This window comes from Sinocyclocheilus rhinocerous, unplaced genomic scaffold, assembly GCF_001515625.1.
Source record: "Sinocyclocheilus rhinocerous isolate Xijiao unplaced genomic scaffold, SAMN03320098_v1.1 scaffold753, whole genome shotgun sequence".
Lineage (NCBI taxonomy): Eukaryota > Metazoa > Chordata > Actinopteri > Cypriniformes > Cyprinidae > Sinocyclocheilus > Sinocyclocheilus rhinocerous.
Genome location: NW_015655991.1, coordinates 487,581 through 505,917, shown reverse-complemented (window position 1 = coordinate 505,917; position 18,337 = coordinate 487,581). Strand labels below are relative to the sequence as shown.

The 18,337-nt window shown below is 36.7% G+C and overlaps 3 protein-coding genes across 4 annotated transcripts in view; all 3 read right to left on the bottom strand.

Moving 5' to 3' along the window:
* The window catches only part of LOC107718950 (retinoblastoma-associated protein-like), a 26,775-nt gene extending 24,365 nt beyond the window's left edge, over nucleotides 1-2,410 (bottom strand). The window contains exons 1-4 of the mRNA XM_016526201.1: nucleotides 2,129-2,410; nucleotides 1,152-1,272; nucleotides 951-1,060; nucleotides 669-803 (exon numbers count right to left, since the gene is read on the bottom strand). Coding sequence (XP_016381687.1) covers nucleotides 669-803; nucleotides 951-1,060; nucleotides 1,152-1,272; nucleotides 2,129-2,238 — 476 coding nt within the window. The 5' untranslated portion in view covers nucleotides 2,239-2,410. The remainder of the gene's footprint in view (nucleotides 1-668; nucleotides 804-950; nucleotides 1,061-1,151; nucleotides 1,273-2,128) is intronic.
* A 1,282-nt stretch (nucleotides 2,411-3,692) lies between these two features.
* LOC107718949 (dihydrolipoyllysine-residue acetyltransferase component of pyruvate dehydrogenase complex, mitochondrial-like) lies at nucleotides 3,693-13,742 on the bottom strand. Its single transcript, XM_016526200.1, has 14 exons — nucleotides 13,279-13,742; nucleotides 12,116-12,217; nucleotides 11,712-11,836; nucleotides 11,207-11,360; nucleotides 10,935-11,061; nucleotides 10,100-10,275; nucleotides 9,370-9,514; nucleotides 9,130-9,197; nucleotides 7,349-7,465; nucleotides 7,127-7,234; nucleotides 6,916-7,034; nucleotides 6,625-6,787; nucleotides 4,790-4,926; nucleotides 3,693-4,678 (listed from the first exon to the last, which is right to left on the bottom strand). The coding sequence occupies exons 1-14, from the start codon at nucleotides 13,555-13,557 to the stop codon at nucleotides 4,549-4,551; spliced, it is 1,950 nt and encodes a 649-aa protein (XP_016381686.1). The 5' UTR covers nucleotides 13,558-13,742; the 3' UTR covers nucleotides 3,693-4,548.
* Nucleotides 13,743-14,216: 474 nt separating this feature from the next.
* Nucleotides 14,217-18,337, bottom strand: part of LOC107718948 (centromere/kinetochore protein zw10 homolog) — an 8,458-nt gene continuing 4,337 nt past the window's right edge. The window contains exons 8-16 of one of the 2 annotated variants that reach the window (XM_016526198.1): nucleotides 17,086-17,222; nucleotides 16,816-16,998; nucleotides 16,494-16,732; nucleotides 16,323-16,394; nucleotides 16,062-16,225; nucleotides 15,347-15,477; nucleotides 15,088-15,219; nucleotides 14,800-15,002; nucleotides 14,217-14,686 (exon numbers count right to left, since the gene is read on the bottom strand). In XM_016526198.1, coding sequence (XP_016381684.1) covers nucleotides 14,563-14,686; nucleotides 14,800-15,002; nucleotides 15,088-15,219; nucleotides 15,347-15,477; nucleotides 16,062-16,225; nucleotides 16,323-16,394; nucleotides 16,494-16,732; nucleotides 16,816-16,998; nucleotides 17,086-17,222 — 1,385 coding nt within the window. In that variant the 3' untranslated portion in view covers nucleotides 14,217-14,562. Of the gene's footprint in view, nucleotides 14,687-14,774; nucleotides 15,003-15,087; nucleotides 15,220-15,346; nucleotides 15,478-16,061; nucleotides 16,226-16,322; nucleotides 16,395-16,493; nucleotides 16,733-16,815; nucleotides 16,999-17,085; nucleotides 17,223-18,337 lie in introns of both variants that reach the window. The other variant, XM_016526199.1, reaches the window with a different exon arrangement.

Here is an 18,337-nt window from a genome sequence, read left to right as displayed (position 1 = left end):
CTTGAGGTAGTTTTTGTGCAAAAAAAAAAAAAAAAAAATTCATGCGAATTGGGAGATGGAAACGCACTTGCCAAATAAATTCCTCCATGTGCATCAAAAAAGTCATGTGACTTTGCGTGATGGGACGGGATAACTTGACTAACCAGCGGACTGATCTCGTTGCACAGCAAATCAAATGTGGTTTTGGGCATTCTGTAATGCCTGAGCCAAAGTCTGTCATCACAGTATTTCTGTATAATTGCCTCCCAGAAATGATGATTTTGTTCTCTTTGACTCGTTGGATGGAAACGGTGCTTTATTCACAAATGTTTTATGCAATATTCAAATTTTGTGCACAAGTTAAATTTGCAACTTTCGATGGAAACATAGTTATTGTATTTAAATGTCTGAACACATAAATGGAATGATTTTTCATACAAAGAATGATTTCTGAAAGATCATGTGACACTGAAGACTACTACACTTTACAGTATATTAAAATTGAAAACAGTTGTTTTAAATTGTAATAATATTTCACAATATTACAGTTTTTTATTTATTGACATAGTTGTCAGTAGATCCTGGTTGCTGATTAAATCAACAAAATGTCCAAACATTGCTAAATTAATCATACGTTCATTATATATCACTAGTACAAATTTAAAACAAAACTGATCAACAACACTTACTTCACAAATCTTTGGTAGAGAGCCAGTGTCACATTGTACTTGTTCTCCAGTCGTTTCAAAGCAGTGTTCACTTTAGGGCTTATTGTGTCCACGTTTACATCCATCTTCCTCACGAGACTGATGAACTGCTTCACACTGCACAGAAAGGGCAACTTAACTTAAGTGTAGCACATGCGTTATTAACACTTTAAAAGCATAACCACACTCTGACAGCCCAAGCTGATCATCCTAAGCGAGAAAACCAGGACTTCTCCGTGATATTTATTCATTTGCCACACATACCTTAGTCCAACTACTTTCAGGAACTGTGTGAAGGTGAGGCTGATGCCATCAAGCTCCATGCCTGCGATGAACAGACAAGCTCCCCACTGATGTCTGTTTGAATATGGCATCTAGCATGGAGGACACACACGTTTGTGTTAGTACACATTCATAAATGGAACTACACTAGATTGGTAGTGCAGATATGAGATGAAGGCGTACATTTGCCTTGTCCATTGACCTGATCTCCCTCTCCCAAATTCTCCACGCATGATCACAGATGGGATTGGTGGCCTGAAGCTCCTCACTCAGAGACACAAACTCAGGCTCCTTGTCCTTGTGTCTAGTAAAACAACACAGTTGACAGACATGAGTAAACACATTGTGAGGTGACTGACACTATTGTGGGGTGGTCGCCATACTGGCGCTGCTGGTCATGCAACATTGGTTATACACATAAACGCTTGTCAGCTGTTTAGGCACTACATGAGCCATATATGATCACTTTCCCTTTTGTATATTTTAATGAGTAAAGGTCAAAATAAGTATGTTTCATTTTTACATAAACATATCTATTACACTGAAAGACGATGGAACATTATTTCACCCATATTTCGACATTTTATTTTCACGTTATTTAAAACATTAAAGTTGATACTTGACTTGCATTTCTTATTATTTTTATGTATATAAAATCACTTTTGTCAATTTAATTTGATGCAGACCCCAAAATGGGATGTCTCCTCTTTGACCCTATAGATATATAGATGTACACATAACTGCTGAATTAAAAACGGTACGCAATATTTACTTGACATTCCTTTTAAAAGTGAAAACAGAAATTGTGCATCCCAAAAGGCAAAATATAAGCTGATAACTGCTACTGTACCATATAGTGGTTAAATATTGGGTGCGTCCTACTTATCATGTTCTTACCAAAGTAACTAAACTATTAAAAACTATTTGTTATAAAAAAAATAGCAGCACAAACAGGTTTAGAAATCGTCATTTGTAACGGTTACTTAGTTAATACAATTAAAAAAAAAAAAATAATAATTTCTTAAGAAGACTGACATACTGTCGGTCGCTGGCTTCCTCTCCCAACATCATCAATAACTAAAGACTGTCTGTACTAATCATTCATTAGAGTCTATTGTGTCATAGAGGTTTATTTAGACAGTCCCGCAGTACGACCTCACCGTTCGGGGCTCAGCACTGCGTTCTCGCTGCTGTCGGGAGATCCGCTCTTCATGTTTCCCTTCAACTCTTTCTTCTGCGGGGTCCCGCTGCTGCGCTTCTTCGGCGGCATGTCGACTGAGACGCGTTCACTCACAGCACAGCGAGCGATCACGAGCGGCGGGTTCGTGTTGATGTTGTTGTTGTGGTTAGTGGTTGGATGTCGGAGCCCGAGACCGCTTGTTTGTGTCCGCAACTCTCTACTATTTCCTCTACTATCCAAAACGCGGGAAAATTGATCGACGCAACATCCGCCACTCTCGCGTCATATCCGGTTCTTGCGCATAGTCTGTCTACTACACTACAGGAACTTTTTTTAAAGATACATTAAATGTTACAGTGATTTTAAAACTGTTTTTTTAGTATGAACAGTGTATTCAGATTAGTGGATGGTAGAAGTTTTAAATGCAAGTGAAACATTAACCTGAAATGTTTCAAAGACTTTCTACTCAATTCTATGCTCTTCCATTCAAAACTTGGCATAGGGTAGTGAAGCTCTATTTGTAGTGATCTCGAAACACGTTTATCTGTAAATGTAATATGCATTTATAACCATTTAGATTAATATTGAATTTTTGGGGAATGGAGTGCCTAAAATTAACAAAGCATTTTCGGTCAAATAGCACAATGAAAATTCAGTTCAAATAGAAATGCTCCTCACATGTGTCTGAAACGTGTTTAAATGGCAGGGTTTCCGCGGGGTCTTAAAAAGTCTTAAATTTAGTTGTATCAAATTTAAGGCCTTAAAAAGTCTTAAATTGTACAAGAAAGTCTTAATTATGATTTCAAGAGATCTTACATTTGGGGAGGGAAAGACCGGAATTGCAATATGGCTGAATGTGAAGATTAAACTTCAATCAAAAGGCTAACATTATGATTTCATTGAATAAACACAAGCGCTGCACGTTAAAAGTCCCTTGCTGCACTGCTTTGTGTTCAGCTGTTACCGGGGAAACAGTTATATATATATATATATATATATATATATATATATATATATCTAGTTAAAATAATAGTGGAGAACGTCAAAACATACAGAACATAAAATAAGACGATAAGACTTTCTTTATGGAATAATACATTCTCTCGATCACATTGAGTGATTATCCCTTATATAAATGCACTGAAATGTAAATGAGTAGATGATAGCAGCATGACATGGTATAGGAGTAAGTTTACACATGTAATTTTTTAGGAAACATTATGTGCAACATATATTTGTATGTCTATTTTGTTTATTCCCTCTCATTTACAGAGTAAGCTTATTGTTTTATCGCATTATTCATAGCCATAACACATTATAATAGTTTATTATATATAGCCTACATATATTTCTAGCAATATAATAAATTTTTTTTTTTTTTTTTTTTTACATATTAAATATTGATATAATATTGGTCATACTTTTTCCCTCATATAAAAAAAAAATGTTTGACTCCGTTTGTCCAAACAGCACCGACTGCATGCCAAAACAGCTTGAATGAACCATTTTTCTACAAGATATAAATATGTATATCCAGACTAGTGTTTTATTCCATCTGGGAACCTTTCTTTTGTTTCTCCATAGGTTTATTTATAACTGCAGTTCACCCCATGAATTGTGCGTTATTCATTAAAGAATGACTTGAAAATATAACCACCATTTAAAAAGAAATACCAAGGTGCTATAAACAGGAGCAAAGGCACTAACGTGCTTTGTCTGGAGTGAGAGATATAATAAATAAAATTGCCTATATCAAAACCCTGCTCAGATACCAAGACCATCACACAGTCTTGGCAAAGAAACCATCATGAATATGCCAGATATTTAACTCGGGGAGTGAGTTAAATATCCAATCAGTCCAAATGTATGTATATTATGCAATAATACAGAAAATAAACCTATGCACTGAATAATGCGTCATAAAAAAATTCCAATTGCAGTCAGACAATATTTGGCAATGGCACACACATCTCCAGATCTCATCACGGTTTTTCTTATATAGAAAGGATACTCATATTGTGCCAATAAATGTGTCATTGATACATGGAAACAAGTCAAAGCTTGCAGGTACAGACCCATGAGACAGACATTCTTTGATCCAATGGCAAACACAGACTTACGGTGCTTGTAACAATATCCTGAAGGAAAATGAAAACCCTTGTCCAGCATTATCTTCTGAAACTCCAGAAAATTACCTTAACAATGACTTATGACTTTGGGTTGAGAGGTTACTTCAGGCTTTAGGAAGCAATGTTGTAAAAATACAGTATATGAAAGGGAGTATGTGAGAGAGAAAGAAAATTAAAAAAAGAGGAGAGAACAACCTGTTATAATTCCCAGGGAGAGCAAATCTTAAAGTCCAGTTTTTTTGGGGGGGACAGGGCCCTTTAAACTGCCTGCTCACAGGAGCATGGTGAACGGTTTCTCCAGGAACTTGCGGAACTCGGCCAGCCACTGTGCACCGACAGCACCATCTACCACCCGGTGATCACAGCTCAGGGTCACCGACATCATGCTAGCCACGTCAAACCTACGAGAGACACAGAAAACACATGCACTGACTGAAGGAACTGTTTTAAGAGCGCCATATACATTAGTAGGACTGATGGCAAATTAATGTCTACCTATTTCCCTTGCTCACCCTTTTTCATTGTCTGCAGGCAGCAGTCTCTTTTCTGAGCCACCCACAGCCAGAATGCAGGCTTGAGGAGGGTTAATGATAGCTGAAAAATGCTTGATGCCATACATGCCCAGATTGGAAATAGTGAAGGTGCCACCCTAGGAAAACCAAGAATGTTCGCTTTGAAAAAAACAAGTAATGCATTTTTATATACACGATACATTATTTTATCTATCTACACATATATTGTTTATTATATTAGTCTGGGGTCAGAAAGACTTAAAAAAAACAACAATTTATTCAGCAAGGATGCATTAAATTGATCAAAAGTGACAGTAAAGACATTTAATATGTTAAAAAAAATTATATTTCAAATAACTACTATTTTTTTAAACTTTACATTCATTAAAGAATCCTGAATAAAAGTATCACGGTTTGCACAAAAATATTAAGCAGCACAACCATTTTAAAATTTGATAATAAAAAAATATATACAGTGGGTACGGAAAGTATTCAGACCCCCTTAAATTTTTCACTCTTTGTTATATTGCAGCCATTTGCTAAAATCATTTAAGTTAATTTTTTTTCCTCATTAATGTACACACAGCACCCCATATTGACAGAAAAACACAGAATTGTTGACATTTTTGCAGATATATTAAAAAAGAAAAACTGAAATATAACATGGTCCTAAGTATTCAGACCCTCTGCTCAGTATTTAGTAGAAGCACCCATTTGATCTAATACAGCCATGAGTCTTTTTGGGAAAGACGCAACAAGTTTTTCACACCTGGATTTGGCGATCCTCTGCCATTCCTCCTTGCAGATCCTCTCCAGTTCTGTCAGGTTGGATGGTAAACGTTGGTGGACAGCCATTTTTAGGTCTCTCCAGAGATGCTCAATTGGGTTTAAGTCAGGGCTCTGGCCGGGCCATTCAAGAACAGTCACAGAGTCGTTGTGAAGCCACTCCTTCGTTATTTTAGCTGTGTGCTTAGGGTCATTGTCTTGTTGGAAGGTAAACCTTAGTTCCAGTCTGAGGTCCTGAGCACTCTGGAGAAGGTTTTAGTCCAGGATATCCCTGTACTTGGCCGCATTCATCTTTCCCTCGATTGCAACCAGTCGTCCTGTCCCTGCAGCTGAAAAACACCCCCACAGCATGATGCTGCCACCACCATGCTTCACTGTTGGGACTGTATTGGACAGGTGCCTGGTTTTCTCCACACATACCACTTAGAATTAAGGCCAAAAAGTTCATGGCTGTATTAGATCAAAAGGGTGCTTCTACTAAATACTGAGCATTTTTCAGTTTTTCTTTTTTAATAAATCTGCAAAGATGTCAACAATTCTGTGTTTTTCTGTCAATATGGGGTGCTGTGTGTACATTAATGAGGAAAACTTAAATGATTTTAGCAAATGGCTGCAATATAACAAAGAGTGAAAAATTTAAGGGGGTCTGAATACTTTCCGTACCCACTGTATATATTTCTGGCTGCTGAAAATGACATTTTAAAATTAATTTGAAATAGAAAACATATAACATAATATATTATATTTCACAATATTACTGTATGTTTGATAGAATAAATGCAGCCTTGGTGAGTATAAGAGACCTCTTTCAAAAACACACACAAATGTATATGCATAAACTATATATACACACACACACATAGTATATATTAACATACATAAATATACATACAAACTATATTTGATTTATTCTTCTTTTTTTCTGATTTTTCACAAAAAAATTTATTATTTTGTTTATTTTATTAAATGTTAACATTTTATAGAAGATGCAGGTTATTGCAAAACAACACAGCATAAATGAATTATTTCTGATATCCACATGGACTCACCTGGAATTCATGTGGTTGTAGTTTACCCTCTCGTGCTTTAGCAGCTAATATGGCTACGTCTTTGCTGATAGTCGCAAGTCCCTTAATATGAGCATTAAATACAATGGGAGTGATTAGACCTATAGGCGTACTGACTGCCACATTAACATCCACCACATGATTTCTGTGCAGAGAGAAAAAAAAAAGTACTTGATTTTACTGTAATTTCAAAGTCACATCAGTTACTATACATTTACTGATAATTGCCCTCAAATGGTTAAGAGAAGAATTGCATTGTGGAAGTCCACTCACTGTCTGATGACTGTATCCATCCAGGAGGAGTTGGCCTCTGGCACCTTTAAACAGGCCAGAGATGAGGCCTTGATGATGAAGTCATTGACCGAGAGTTTGATGTTATCAGCTTTCACCTCCTGATCATGAGGAAAAGGTAGAGTTTAAATTAGGAATACTGTAATGGGGTGTTCACTATCATATCACGGTCATGTGACCTGAGTTCACTCACAGCATTGAGTTCTTTCCTGAGTTCAAGGACTTGGTCCATGTTGACATCGATAGACAAATAATAGTGAGGAATAGTTTGTTTCGATTGCATCAACCTCTGGGCGATCACCTAGATAGCACACCAGTAGAGAGAGAAGCAGGGACACAGAGTATTATGGGTAACATAAAAGTCTTCACATATGCATAGAGAATATAAAGTGGTTTCTATGGTCAGCGGACTCACTCTGCGGATGTTGCTGATGGGGATGTCAGTGAAGGTTCCTGTAGGTACAGCAGCAAAAGCAGGGACGGCTGGAGGACTGGGTGTGGGTGCAGCAGGGGTAGGAGCAGCAGCTGGTGCCTGGCGGTATTAAACAGAACGTTTCATGAAAGAATGAACATAAAATATGAAAAAGAAAAGAAGAACATAAAAGAATGACACTTACATTGCATTTTTACTACTGTAAATAGTACAATACACCTGTTATGCATTTTCTGCTCCTAATAACTAAGAAATCTATGGAGTTGCATTTTCTAAACTGATTTGGGGGGAATTGGTCCAACCCGGTACTAGCAAGGTGTACCTAATAAAGTGGCCAGTGAGTGTATATATATATATACACATACATAAATTAAAAGAAAATGGATTTTAAATAAAATTGACAATATACTTCATAAAAGAACATGCCAGGGGTGAGAGGCAGTGCTATTTTAGTATTAATTATATACTACTAGGGCTGGGTATCGACAAAAATTTCACGATTTGATTTCGATTCACAAGCTTGCACATTGATTAAATTCTGATTCAATTCAATATTGATTATTTTGGATATATATCAGGTACAGTACTCAAGGAAAAAAAACTCAGCTAATGCTGTAAAATATACATTATAGAGTCAGTTGGTACTACATTACTATAATATTGAAGGATAAAATGAACTGATTTGTATACAAACACTTAAATTACACTCAATTAAGTTTTTATAATAATAAAGTTATACTAACTTTACAATTACATAATTATCTTTCTACTCCAATTTGTTTTTTGAAATATAAACATTTAAATAGTGGCTGTTATTAAAACTGGACGGATTTATTCAAACATTATTAAAGGACAGTAAAAAATGATAATGAATATGTTATATGGTTCATACATTTAGCAAAATGCTCCTCTGTAGAGTTATTTTTTCTAGCTGACTAACGAGTTTATGGTCACCGAATATGTTTTTTCAGAGGTAAATAAGACGTTACGTGACAAGCTGTTATACTAACGTCTTTTCGTGTCTTCTCCTCTGAATGAGCGATTACATGAGACAGGATACGGGTTTCAGTAAGTTGTACTCTTTCTTTTAACCTTTGGATGTTCGTTCATGTTTATTTCATACTGTAGCTGGTATTACAGTGGAGGAAATGATTAGTTGACCTGCACTTTGCGCTGCCGCTTCTCTTGAACTCAGGCGCTACAACCACCCATCACCCCACATTCAACAGCGTCAAAATGGTTTTAATTGTTTGAATATTGTAATAAAATGGACAGAATTTAAAATCTGAGACTTTGTTTCATATCAAAAGTAACAAAGCATATTGTGATTTCATTTATTGGATGGGAGGCGCGCTACAATGTTCCGTTCACTAACTGAAAACAGGCTAGACTAATCGATTCTTGGGATTTAAGAATCAATATTGTTTCATAAAAATGAGAATTAAAATCTAAACAAATCTGTATTTTTTAGCCAGCCTTATATACCTCTGTATTTTTATAAATATTTTGAATTAGCTTTATTTAAATTAACCAATTTTTTTATTAGCTTGATTTCAATTGACCATTTTTTTAAATAAAAATTATGATAATAACCCTGGTTGTCAAGAACTTCGGAATGGTGGGAATTCTGTGGACATTTGTGCAGTATTATCTCACATATTCCATCTGGACTTTCTCAAAAGCCATCTACATTTCCAATCCATTATTGGAAAGGTCAAAACCAGGTTTGGTGGATCTGGTCGCTTCAAAATGTAATGACTTACAGGAGTGGGCTTAAGTGGAACGAAACTGTCGATATCTTTCCTGGTGACTCTGCCATCTGGTCCAGTTCCTATAGACACAGCAGTAGCATATTCCCACTTCAGACAGAGTCACATATAAATCACCCGGAAATGATACAAGTAAAATGATAAAGTTACTCACACTAATGCCACTAGTGACAGAAAGACATCTATCATGCAAAGGAAACGAACTGATAGTATTAAAAGTCAAAGCGCTCGTACCTGTGACTTGGGTGATGTCAATTCCCTTCTCAGCAGCCAGTTTCTTGGCTAGAGGACTGGCAAACACCCTACCCTTCCTAGGAGCTGCAGGGGCGGCTGGAACAGTGGGAGCTGCTGGAGCTGGTGCTGGCGGTGGGGCAGCCACCTGAGAAGTGAGGTACAATAAGTATACGTATTATATACGTAATGCACATATTACATATTTTTTGGTTAAGTTAAATATTCAAAATTCTGGATTACTAAAACATAGATTAGAACATGCTATGTTTATAAAATTGCTGTAGCCGTGGCCTGTGTATACCACAACGGACAGCAATTTGTTGTAGTCTAATCTTAACATCCACTCCCACAAAACTGGCATGGCCTGATCTCAGTATTTCAAAACACTGCAAATATTTCAAAGTGACCTTTCACTTTTAGTCATAGCATGAAACTGTTGATAATACATTGGCAGTAAAAACATGACCTTGATTTTCATCACAGCCTTCTTTAGGTGGCCACATAAAAAGTTTATTACATCACATTATGACATGTTGCTCATGTCAATCAAAGTGCTGTTGCAACTGAAAGTGGACAGTAAATGACTAATGTTAATGTTTACTGATGGTAAAAATTCCAATTCTTTTAAACAATAGCATTAGGTGTGCATAATTAATCATAGTAATAATTACATTAAACAATAGATACAAATAAATAATAGAGGTCTTTTAGAAATGACAGAGCACTTTACCGGTGTGGGAGCAGGAGGCGGGCTTGCAGCAACCCCTGTCTCTACATAGTCAGCAAACGTGCTAATGTCGGATTCCTTTTCCACAATGATGCAGAGAGGAGTGCCGAGGGGAACATCCCTGGTGCCCTCAGCAATCAATATCTTGGCCAGGTAACCCTCTTCCTGTACCTCAAAACCTGAAAATCACAGGAAGAAACGACTTTACATAGTGTTGTTAATGCAAACTGTAGACATACTACATTTCTTTAAATCTGGTTTATGAATATACATTTGTTTGTGTATGAATGTTTATTGTATTCATATATAAATAGACACTACCATTCAAAAGTTTGGGGTCAGCAAGTTTTTAAAGCAATTAATACTTGGTGACAGTAAAGACATTTATAATGTTACACCAGATTTTTATTTCAAATAAATGCCGTCCTTTTGAATTTTTTACTTATCAAAAAATACTGAAAAAATGTATCATGCTTTCTACAATATATACAATATTAAGCAGCACAACTGCTTTCAACATTAATAATAATAAACGTTTCTTGAGCTGAATCGACCACATTTTAAAACGATATATCGAAAAATCGATTTTTTTTTTGCCCAGCCCTATTTGCCATCATAGAAATATATTTCATTTTAAACTGTAATAATATTTCAGAGTATTACAGTATTTTTGATCAAATAACCTTTGAACTGTAGTTTATAAATAATACTGTAACCACCACTGAGTGCAACCAATGACCAATTACCAATTCTTAAACTATTAAATCTGCCAAACAGATTTTACAGTCTTGCTATGAACTTATAAAAATCACCATGTCTATAATTAGAGACAATTTACCGATTGTTGCCTTATCCGTCTCAATTTCAGCCAGCAGGTCTCCCTCACTCAGCTTCTCACCCACCTTCTTCTCCCAGCGCTGCACGGTGCCCATAGTCATGGTGGGGGAGAGAGCTGGGAGAAGAACCTAAAGAAAGCAAAACGGAAGTTAATGATAGCATGTAATAATAAGCTTGCTTATGCTTAGACTGGCCCAATATCACCAAATGTTTTTACTTCTGAATTAGTAATTCAGTTTGTAGTCATTTTCATATTTGGTCAACATCTCATACCTTCATGTGAGGTGGGTAGGAGCTTCCAGGAACTTGTGGTGGTGCAGGAGCAGCAGCAGGTGCTGCTGGAGGGGGATGGGCAGCTGCAGCAGCAGGGGCAGAGCTGGCGATTTTATCCAATGTTAAGTCCTTAAATGCAGGGATGAGGTCAGGACTAAAAGGTCAAAGGATAGATGATGTATATTAGGTGGAAAACACAAGAAAACATCAGACATACATTCTATATCACATACGGATATCAAAAATGCAAGTTTGTGCTTTCATAAAAAGCCAAGATCAAGACAGAATCATTTAGGTACATCACTAAGCCCTTTTTTATGATGCATGTATGTTTCTCTGTGGTACCACAAAATTGATAGGAATGTTTCCTCATCACAAGTATAAAAACTTAATTTATTTCACAATCATTTTACATTGTTAAGGACATTATGCAATATGTATACCACATACAGCAGATCTTATAATGCTCTGTATCTTGGCACTGCAGATAAAAAATTATGCTTACTTGTCAACTGTAATACAAATGACAGCTCCAATGGGCACATCTCTTGTACCCTGAGGGACCAAGATCTTGGCAAGGTAGCACTCCTCCAGCATTTCAAATCCAACCGTAGCCTTGTCTGTTTCAACCTGACCAAATCAAAACCAGTAAGTAGAATTCAGAATTCTAACATGCTGGGCGCTTGATTCTGATTGGTTGACAGATGTTCTAAGGTGCTGTGCTCTATGCCACGGACTCATTACCACCTCAGATGTGCATTAATATTCAAAAATTCAACAGCCATCATCAATTATTACTTACTTAATTTTGTCATCAATATTAAACTATCAAGTGTAATTTTAAACTCTGAATACTGATGTAGCGGACTGTGGCTTTGTCTTGTGGATAAAAACCTGAATGTGCCTCACCTCAGCAATCAAATCTCCCTCATTGATTTTGTCACCTTCCTTCTTTTCCCAGCGTGCAATAGTGCCCATCTGCATAGTGGGGGACAAAGCTGGTAGTTCCACCTGTAATAGAATGAATTAGGATAAATAAACAGAAAGTTGTGAGCATTTACCATGAATGACTTTAAATTCTTCTCATAGAAGGTAATACATTACCAGTCAAAAAATTTGGAATAAATAAAGAATTAGGTTGACTTCTGATTAGGTTGATCATGTAACACTAAATGGCTGTTGAAAATTCAGGAATAAATTCACAGGAATCACAGGAATAAATTCCATTTGAAAATATATTAATTTTAAATTGTAATATTTTTGTACAATATTACAGTTTTTTTTTTTTTTACTGCATTTTTGATTTAATAAAGGCATTATTCCAAACTTTTTTGTAGTGTACATGATCTGCATTGAAATATAGTTCAACAGTTCTGTTTACTGTGACATAAGATTGTGATATTCAGGATTCCCACATCTTCCAAACAATAAATTTCAATGACTTCTGTCCACCTTTTTTTGAATAAGGATTTTTAATTATAGAGACTGGACTCACAAATTACAATTTCCAGCTGATAAAATGGTTAAGAACGGAGTATTTTTGTATAATCACTATGGAAATGTGCACTTCATTATTTCTTATGTCTTTTCTAAGCATGTAAATCTATGACAGATTTGAGGCTCAATAATTAAATTATTAAGTATTATGAGAAACTGTTATGCTGTCTCATGAGATAACATGTTCTATACAGGCATGTCAACAAGGATCTCTGACAGCACACAGAATATATATATATATATATATATATATATATATATATATATTCCCCACTGTATATATATATATATATAACTACAGCTCTGCTTTAACATCTTGAAGGTGACACCAATAGAAGAAACGCAGTGATACTCAGTTCACCCCCAAATTTTTAAATAACTTTTATTCTCCCTCATGTTTTCCAAATCGGTATGAAATAATTTACTCTGGAGCACAAAAAGAGAAGACAGATGGTACAATGAAAGTGAACGATGACCGAGGCTGTCAGTCTCCAACAAGCCCTTTTGTGTTCCATTGAAAAAAGCAAGTCAAACGGGGGTGGAAGCACATAATAACATTAGTTAGCTTAACTTACCTTCTGATGTGGAGGCAGACTGTACACTCGCATGCTTTGACTGAAACTAGCCATTTGGCTTCGCAAGACCCATGATCTGTTACTGAGGATGCTGTTGTACACTCGCCGACCATGACACAAGCTCCGGATCCTGGCCGGGCCGTTGGAGTGGTATCGTTTGAGATGATGGCATGATACCGGTCCTGATCGTGGACTACCAGCAGCAGCAGCAGGGCCTGAGAGAACACTGGGCCGGGTAAACCTGGCAGATGGGCGCACTCGCAGCGCTAAACGCAACATTTTGAACGTGATGACCACTGTAAACTACGCTGGATTTGAGTAAAGCCACTCTGGTATCAGAATATCTGACACCTGTACTAGAAGTGGCGGTCTGTTCGCCCCAAAACGTACCGAACAACCTCACTTTCTAATGACCTCCCCACTCCAAAACATCCCACTTTACGACAGTCTCCTTCGTTTCGTCCTCCGGGTGACGCATCAGGGTTGCCAGATATGTTTTTGTATGATTTACAAACCCCCCTTTTAAAATTTCGCATAACTGAGAGAATTTCTATCGCATATTATAAGTATAAATACGACGTGCTTAACACTGACATCCTTCATTTCAGCTCAGGAGATCATGAGATTATGAAATTTATTGGTTATATTCTGAAGGACTGGGAGAGTATAATTGTAAATACATGGCAACCTTCAAGTTGTCAAAGCCGGTGTAAACCGTCAAGCAACTAAGCAAGCGCTGACGTAAAAGTGCCGTCAAGTAAAAGTTTAACTATCCACAAATCTGGATCACTTCGCATTCTTCCATTGCTAATGCATTGAGACTCACTCAAATAAATATTTCTAAGGTATGATCCTCTTCTACACTACATAAATAAAACGTACTCTCCATCGTGTCTACTCTCCACCCCATATGATTTTATCTTTTACAGATCACAAAAGGATATGTAAAGCAAAATGACAGCCTCAGGCACAATTCTTTTATTGTATGGCAAAAATACATTGAAAGTCAATACTGATTGAGGATGTCAGTCCATACCATTCTGTTTAACATTTTCATTTGTGTTCATGACAGGTTTTGCTGCATTTTATTGAGGTGTTTTTTTTTTCAAGTATTAATTCATATACTGATAACAAGGTATATTTGATAAGAGAACATGCATTTCCTTAGAACAGCATTTATTGTAATGCATTTTTCAGCAAAATAGAAAAATAGAGAATACAATATATGTAAGGAAAACCATGTAGCATTATTTTGCGCTGGAACTGCATTGGTCTTTTGGCTGTCTATTTGACGATTTTAGCGAGGGCTGCTGCTCGTCTCTCTGTGTTCTTGAACAGGGCTCGAATAAGGCTCTTCATCTCATTACAGGAGAACTCCACTGCCAGGGGTCCTTTTCCTTCTGCCCACCTAAATTAAAAGAAAAGAATGTTTAATGTGAGCTCCAATTAAATCTATAAACTACATACATAATCCCATAGGATCCCATAAAATGAACCTTATTAAAATATTAAGTGTATCACCGGTCCACTATCTCCTGTAGATTAGCATTTAGCACCATGGAGATCTCTTTTAAGGTCATCCATTTCTTTGCATAGACTGGAACCTCTTCTTGATATTTTTTGTTCTTGTTTTCTTCCGGCAATGGATTGAACACCAGTGGCCCTTCCTCTATGATGGTTTGACACAGTGTTCGCAGTCGCTCACCATCCATATTGGAGATGTCCTGGAATGAGAGCACTTGGTTTACACTTCAAAATGTTTGGTGGTGTCACCAAAAACAACAACAGCAGTATGTATTATTGCCTTACCTCCAACATCATAATTTTGTTAATCAGCTCTGATATTGCAGTATTGAGGAGAGTCCCAATGGATTTGCAGTATATGTTCACAGGCAAGACATCTTGCCAAACTTTTCCCAACCTCCTCAGCTGATGAATGACCTAAAATACACAATAGCAGTTAAACCGCAGTGACAAGCACACTAGGCGCAAATATGCTTATATACTGGTATCTAAATATAAGCCTCTACTGTTTCAAAGATAGTGAATTTGTGGTGTTTGATCATACTTGTCTGATAGCCTTGCTGGCTACAGAGTAACTGTCTTCATCATCCAAGTTGGAAAAGTTGCGTGCAGTGGACAGCCTTTCCAACATCTCAGCTTTTTGAACGTTCATTTGTGCCACAAAGCACCGAGCACCTTATTTAAAAACAGAGGGAAAAAACCTTAAAATAAGCATCTCATCATTAAATTTGCTATGTACACTACTGTTCAAAAGGTTGGGATTGGTAAGATTTTTTAAAAGTCTCTTTTGCTCACCAAGACTGCATTTACTTGATCAAAATACAGTAAAAACAATAATATTGTAAAGTATTATTACAATTTAAAATAACTTTTCTATTTGAATATATTTTCAAATGTAATTTATTCCTTTGACGGCAAAGCCAAATTTTCAGCAGCCATTACTAGAGTCTTCAGTGTCACATAATCCTTCAGAAATCATTCTAAAATACCGTTAGGTGTTGAAGAATTATTTGTTATTATTATCAATGTTGAAAATAGTTTTTCTGCTTAACATTGTTGATAACCTTTTTTTTTGATGAATAAAAAAAAAGTTCAAAAGAACAACATTTATTTGAACTTGTCTTTACTGTTACTTTGAATTTTTATTTTGAATTGAACTATACTGAATTGTAGTGCTGAATAAAAGTATTAATTTCTTTAAAGAAAAATCTTACTGACCAATTTGAACAGTAACAAAAAATATGTCTGTGTGCCCTTACCTAGTCTTCTGAAGCCTGGGACCAAGTCTACAAAATAAGCCACTCCATCTTTCAAAGGAAGGTGAGGTTTAAACTGGAAACCCAAGGTTAAAAGGTGGTGAGCGATGAACATGCAGTTATTGTGTTGGATTGCAGCCAAGTGAGGCAACTTCAGGAAGTTGTCCCTAAGTTATGAAAACACAATCACATAAAAAAAAAAAACTACACCAACAGTATACCAAGAATACTGCTACTTAAAAAAAAAAAAAGACATCAACTTACTTGTGATATGTAGGCACAACATCATAGAAAAGGTGAAAAATGTTTCGGACTGTGTAGAAAAGCTGGACTGCACTGCAAGAAAAAGTTTTATGAAGTTCAGCAATTACAGCTTCCACATGGACCTAAAAACATATCTGCTTAATTGTAGTGTCTGTAATGCATGCTACTTACCACTGGGGGGAGCTGCCCACCGCCTCAGACAGAGTTTGTATGGCAAGGTCCATTAGCTGCTGCACTGACTCACTAATGCGACACACGGGTAGACACATAGTGTTGGGACTCAACTGCTTCTCGTTTTCCAGGCTCTGCTGATCGTAATGGGCACTTTTCTTACAAGACTCCTTCCTCTCCTTCTCTCCCCCACTGGGACTTGGTAGTTTAGGGATAGAGAGTTTATACTCTGGAGTGATCTGGGGGCGAAAAGCATACAGAAGCCTGTAACTAAAAATCTTTTATAGCTTAATTAACATTAGAAACTTTGAAAAGGTCTTACTTTCACTGTGTTGTGCATCTCAGACGCCATTAGTTTCCGTGCAGCCACAATGACATCTTGGCATTTTTTGCTTGCGAAGTGGCAGTTGACATTCCTGGCGTATTTTAAGAGGTCCGTCGAGTCCCCTGCGAGGTACCCCATCTCTTTCAGACTGCTCTCGAAATCTTCTGTCCGTTTAATGACCTGAGAATACAATTGAATATTGCATTACAAAGAATGCTGCACAGTTGTCATATGCTGACAGATACTTCTATGGCCCTGCAGTCTTACCTCGCTATACTCAGCTAGTTGACTACTGTTAGCCGGTATGGAATGAACCAGGCATTCACGAATTATGCATTCAGACATCTCCTTCCATATCAGGTCTCCTAAAATCTCAGACATTTTCTTTTCATCTATAGACACATCTGAAAAAAAACACACAAAAAAACGCACACACCATCATCAGAATACTTCAACCTTTTCCAAGACTGCTTGTTGGATACAATGACATACTAGGGACCCCATTATATATTGTATAAAATTGAGTTTTGCATTTTATGCCTGATCTATAATAACATGCATATAGTACCATAACACATAAAGGGTTAGTTAACTACACGGAACGAAACAAACATGGAAGCTTGTGCATGCTAGAACACACCTAATTGGTTCAAGTGTTGCGTGAGGTTTACCATGTTATTTCTCTATATATGTGTGTTTGCATGCGAATAAAAGCCTAAATGAAATCTGGTTATCATATAAAGCAATAATATCTCTTCACAAGGCTTGGATTAAACGGTTCAAATCAACACCTTTATTACTTTTTTCTTCTAAGTTTTGGTTACGTTGACTTTTAACGGAGGAACAGGAACATCTCAAGTTTCATTAAAATATTTTTTTTTGTTTTCAAAGATAAAGATTAGTCTTAGTTAAAATTAGTCTGGAAAGACATGAGTGTTAGTAATTACTGACAGAATTTTCATTTTGGGGTGAATCATTCCTTTAAAGTTATATAATGTATTAAAGGTGCAATAGGTGATTGTCTTCAGAAACATTTTTTGTTATGTTGGTTGAAAGTCTCTTCACATCTCCATAGCAATCATTAAGTTAAGTGGTCTAAATGTATTTATCTGTATTTATATATTCTGTGGAAGGCGTAGGACCAAGAAATGTTCGTCCAATCTAAATGCTCGGTCCGAGCGTTTTAATTGACTTTCCTACCTGCCTGTCAACGCATGTATCTGCATACCTCTGCGCACACGGTTCACACAGACAGGATACGTCATCAGCCCATTCACGCACGCTGTGCAGACAGAGCGAGAATGGTAGACAAACATCAACAACCCGATCTTCCTTCCTGGTATTGTAGTACTTTTAAAGTTTTCTCACCGGTGAATGACACATGATGTAGCCCAGCGGTTCCCTATTCCAGTCCTCGCGCCCCACTCTGCATATTTTGCATGTCTCTCTTAGTTAACACACCCGATTCAGATAACCAGCTCGTTAGAAGAGAGCTACGTGCATGAACTGTGTTCCGATC

Bases quoted from the DNA above. Each gene is read 5' to 3' on its own strand.
- LOC107718949 (XM_016526200.1), bottom strand. From the start codon at position 13,557: ATGTTGCGTTTAGCGCTGCGAGTGCGCCCATCTGCCAGGTTTACCCGG. The intron at 7,466-9,129 runs GTAAGTCATTAC...TAATACCGCCAG, and splicing joins TTCCACTTAAGCCCACTCCT to GCACCAGCTGCTGCTCCTAC. The intron at 7,035-7,126 runs GTGAGTGAACTC...CCTCATGATCAG, and splicing joins TCAGGAAAGAACTCAATGCT to GAGGTGAAAGCTGATAACAT.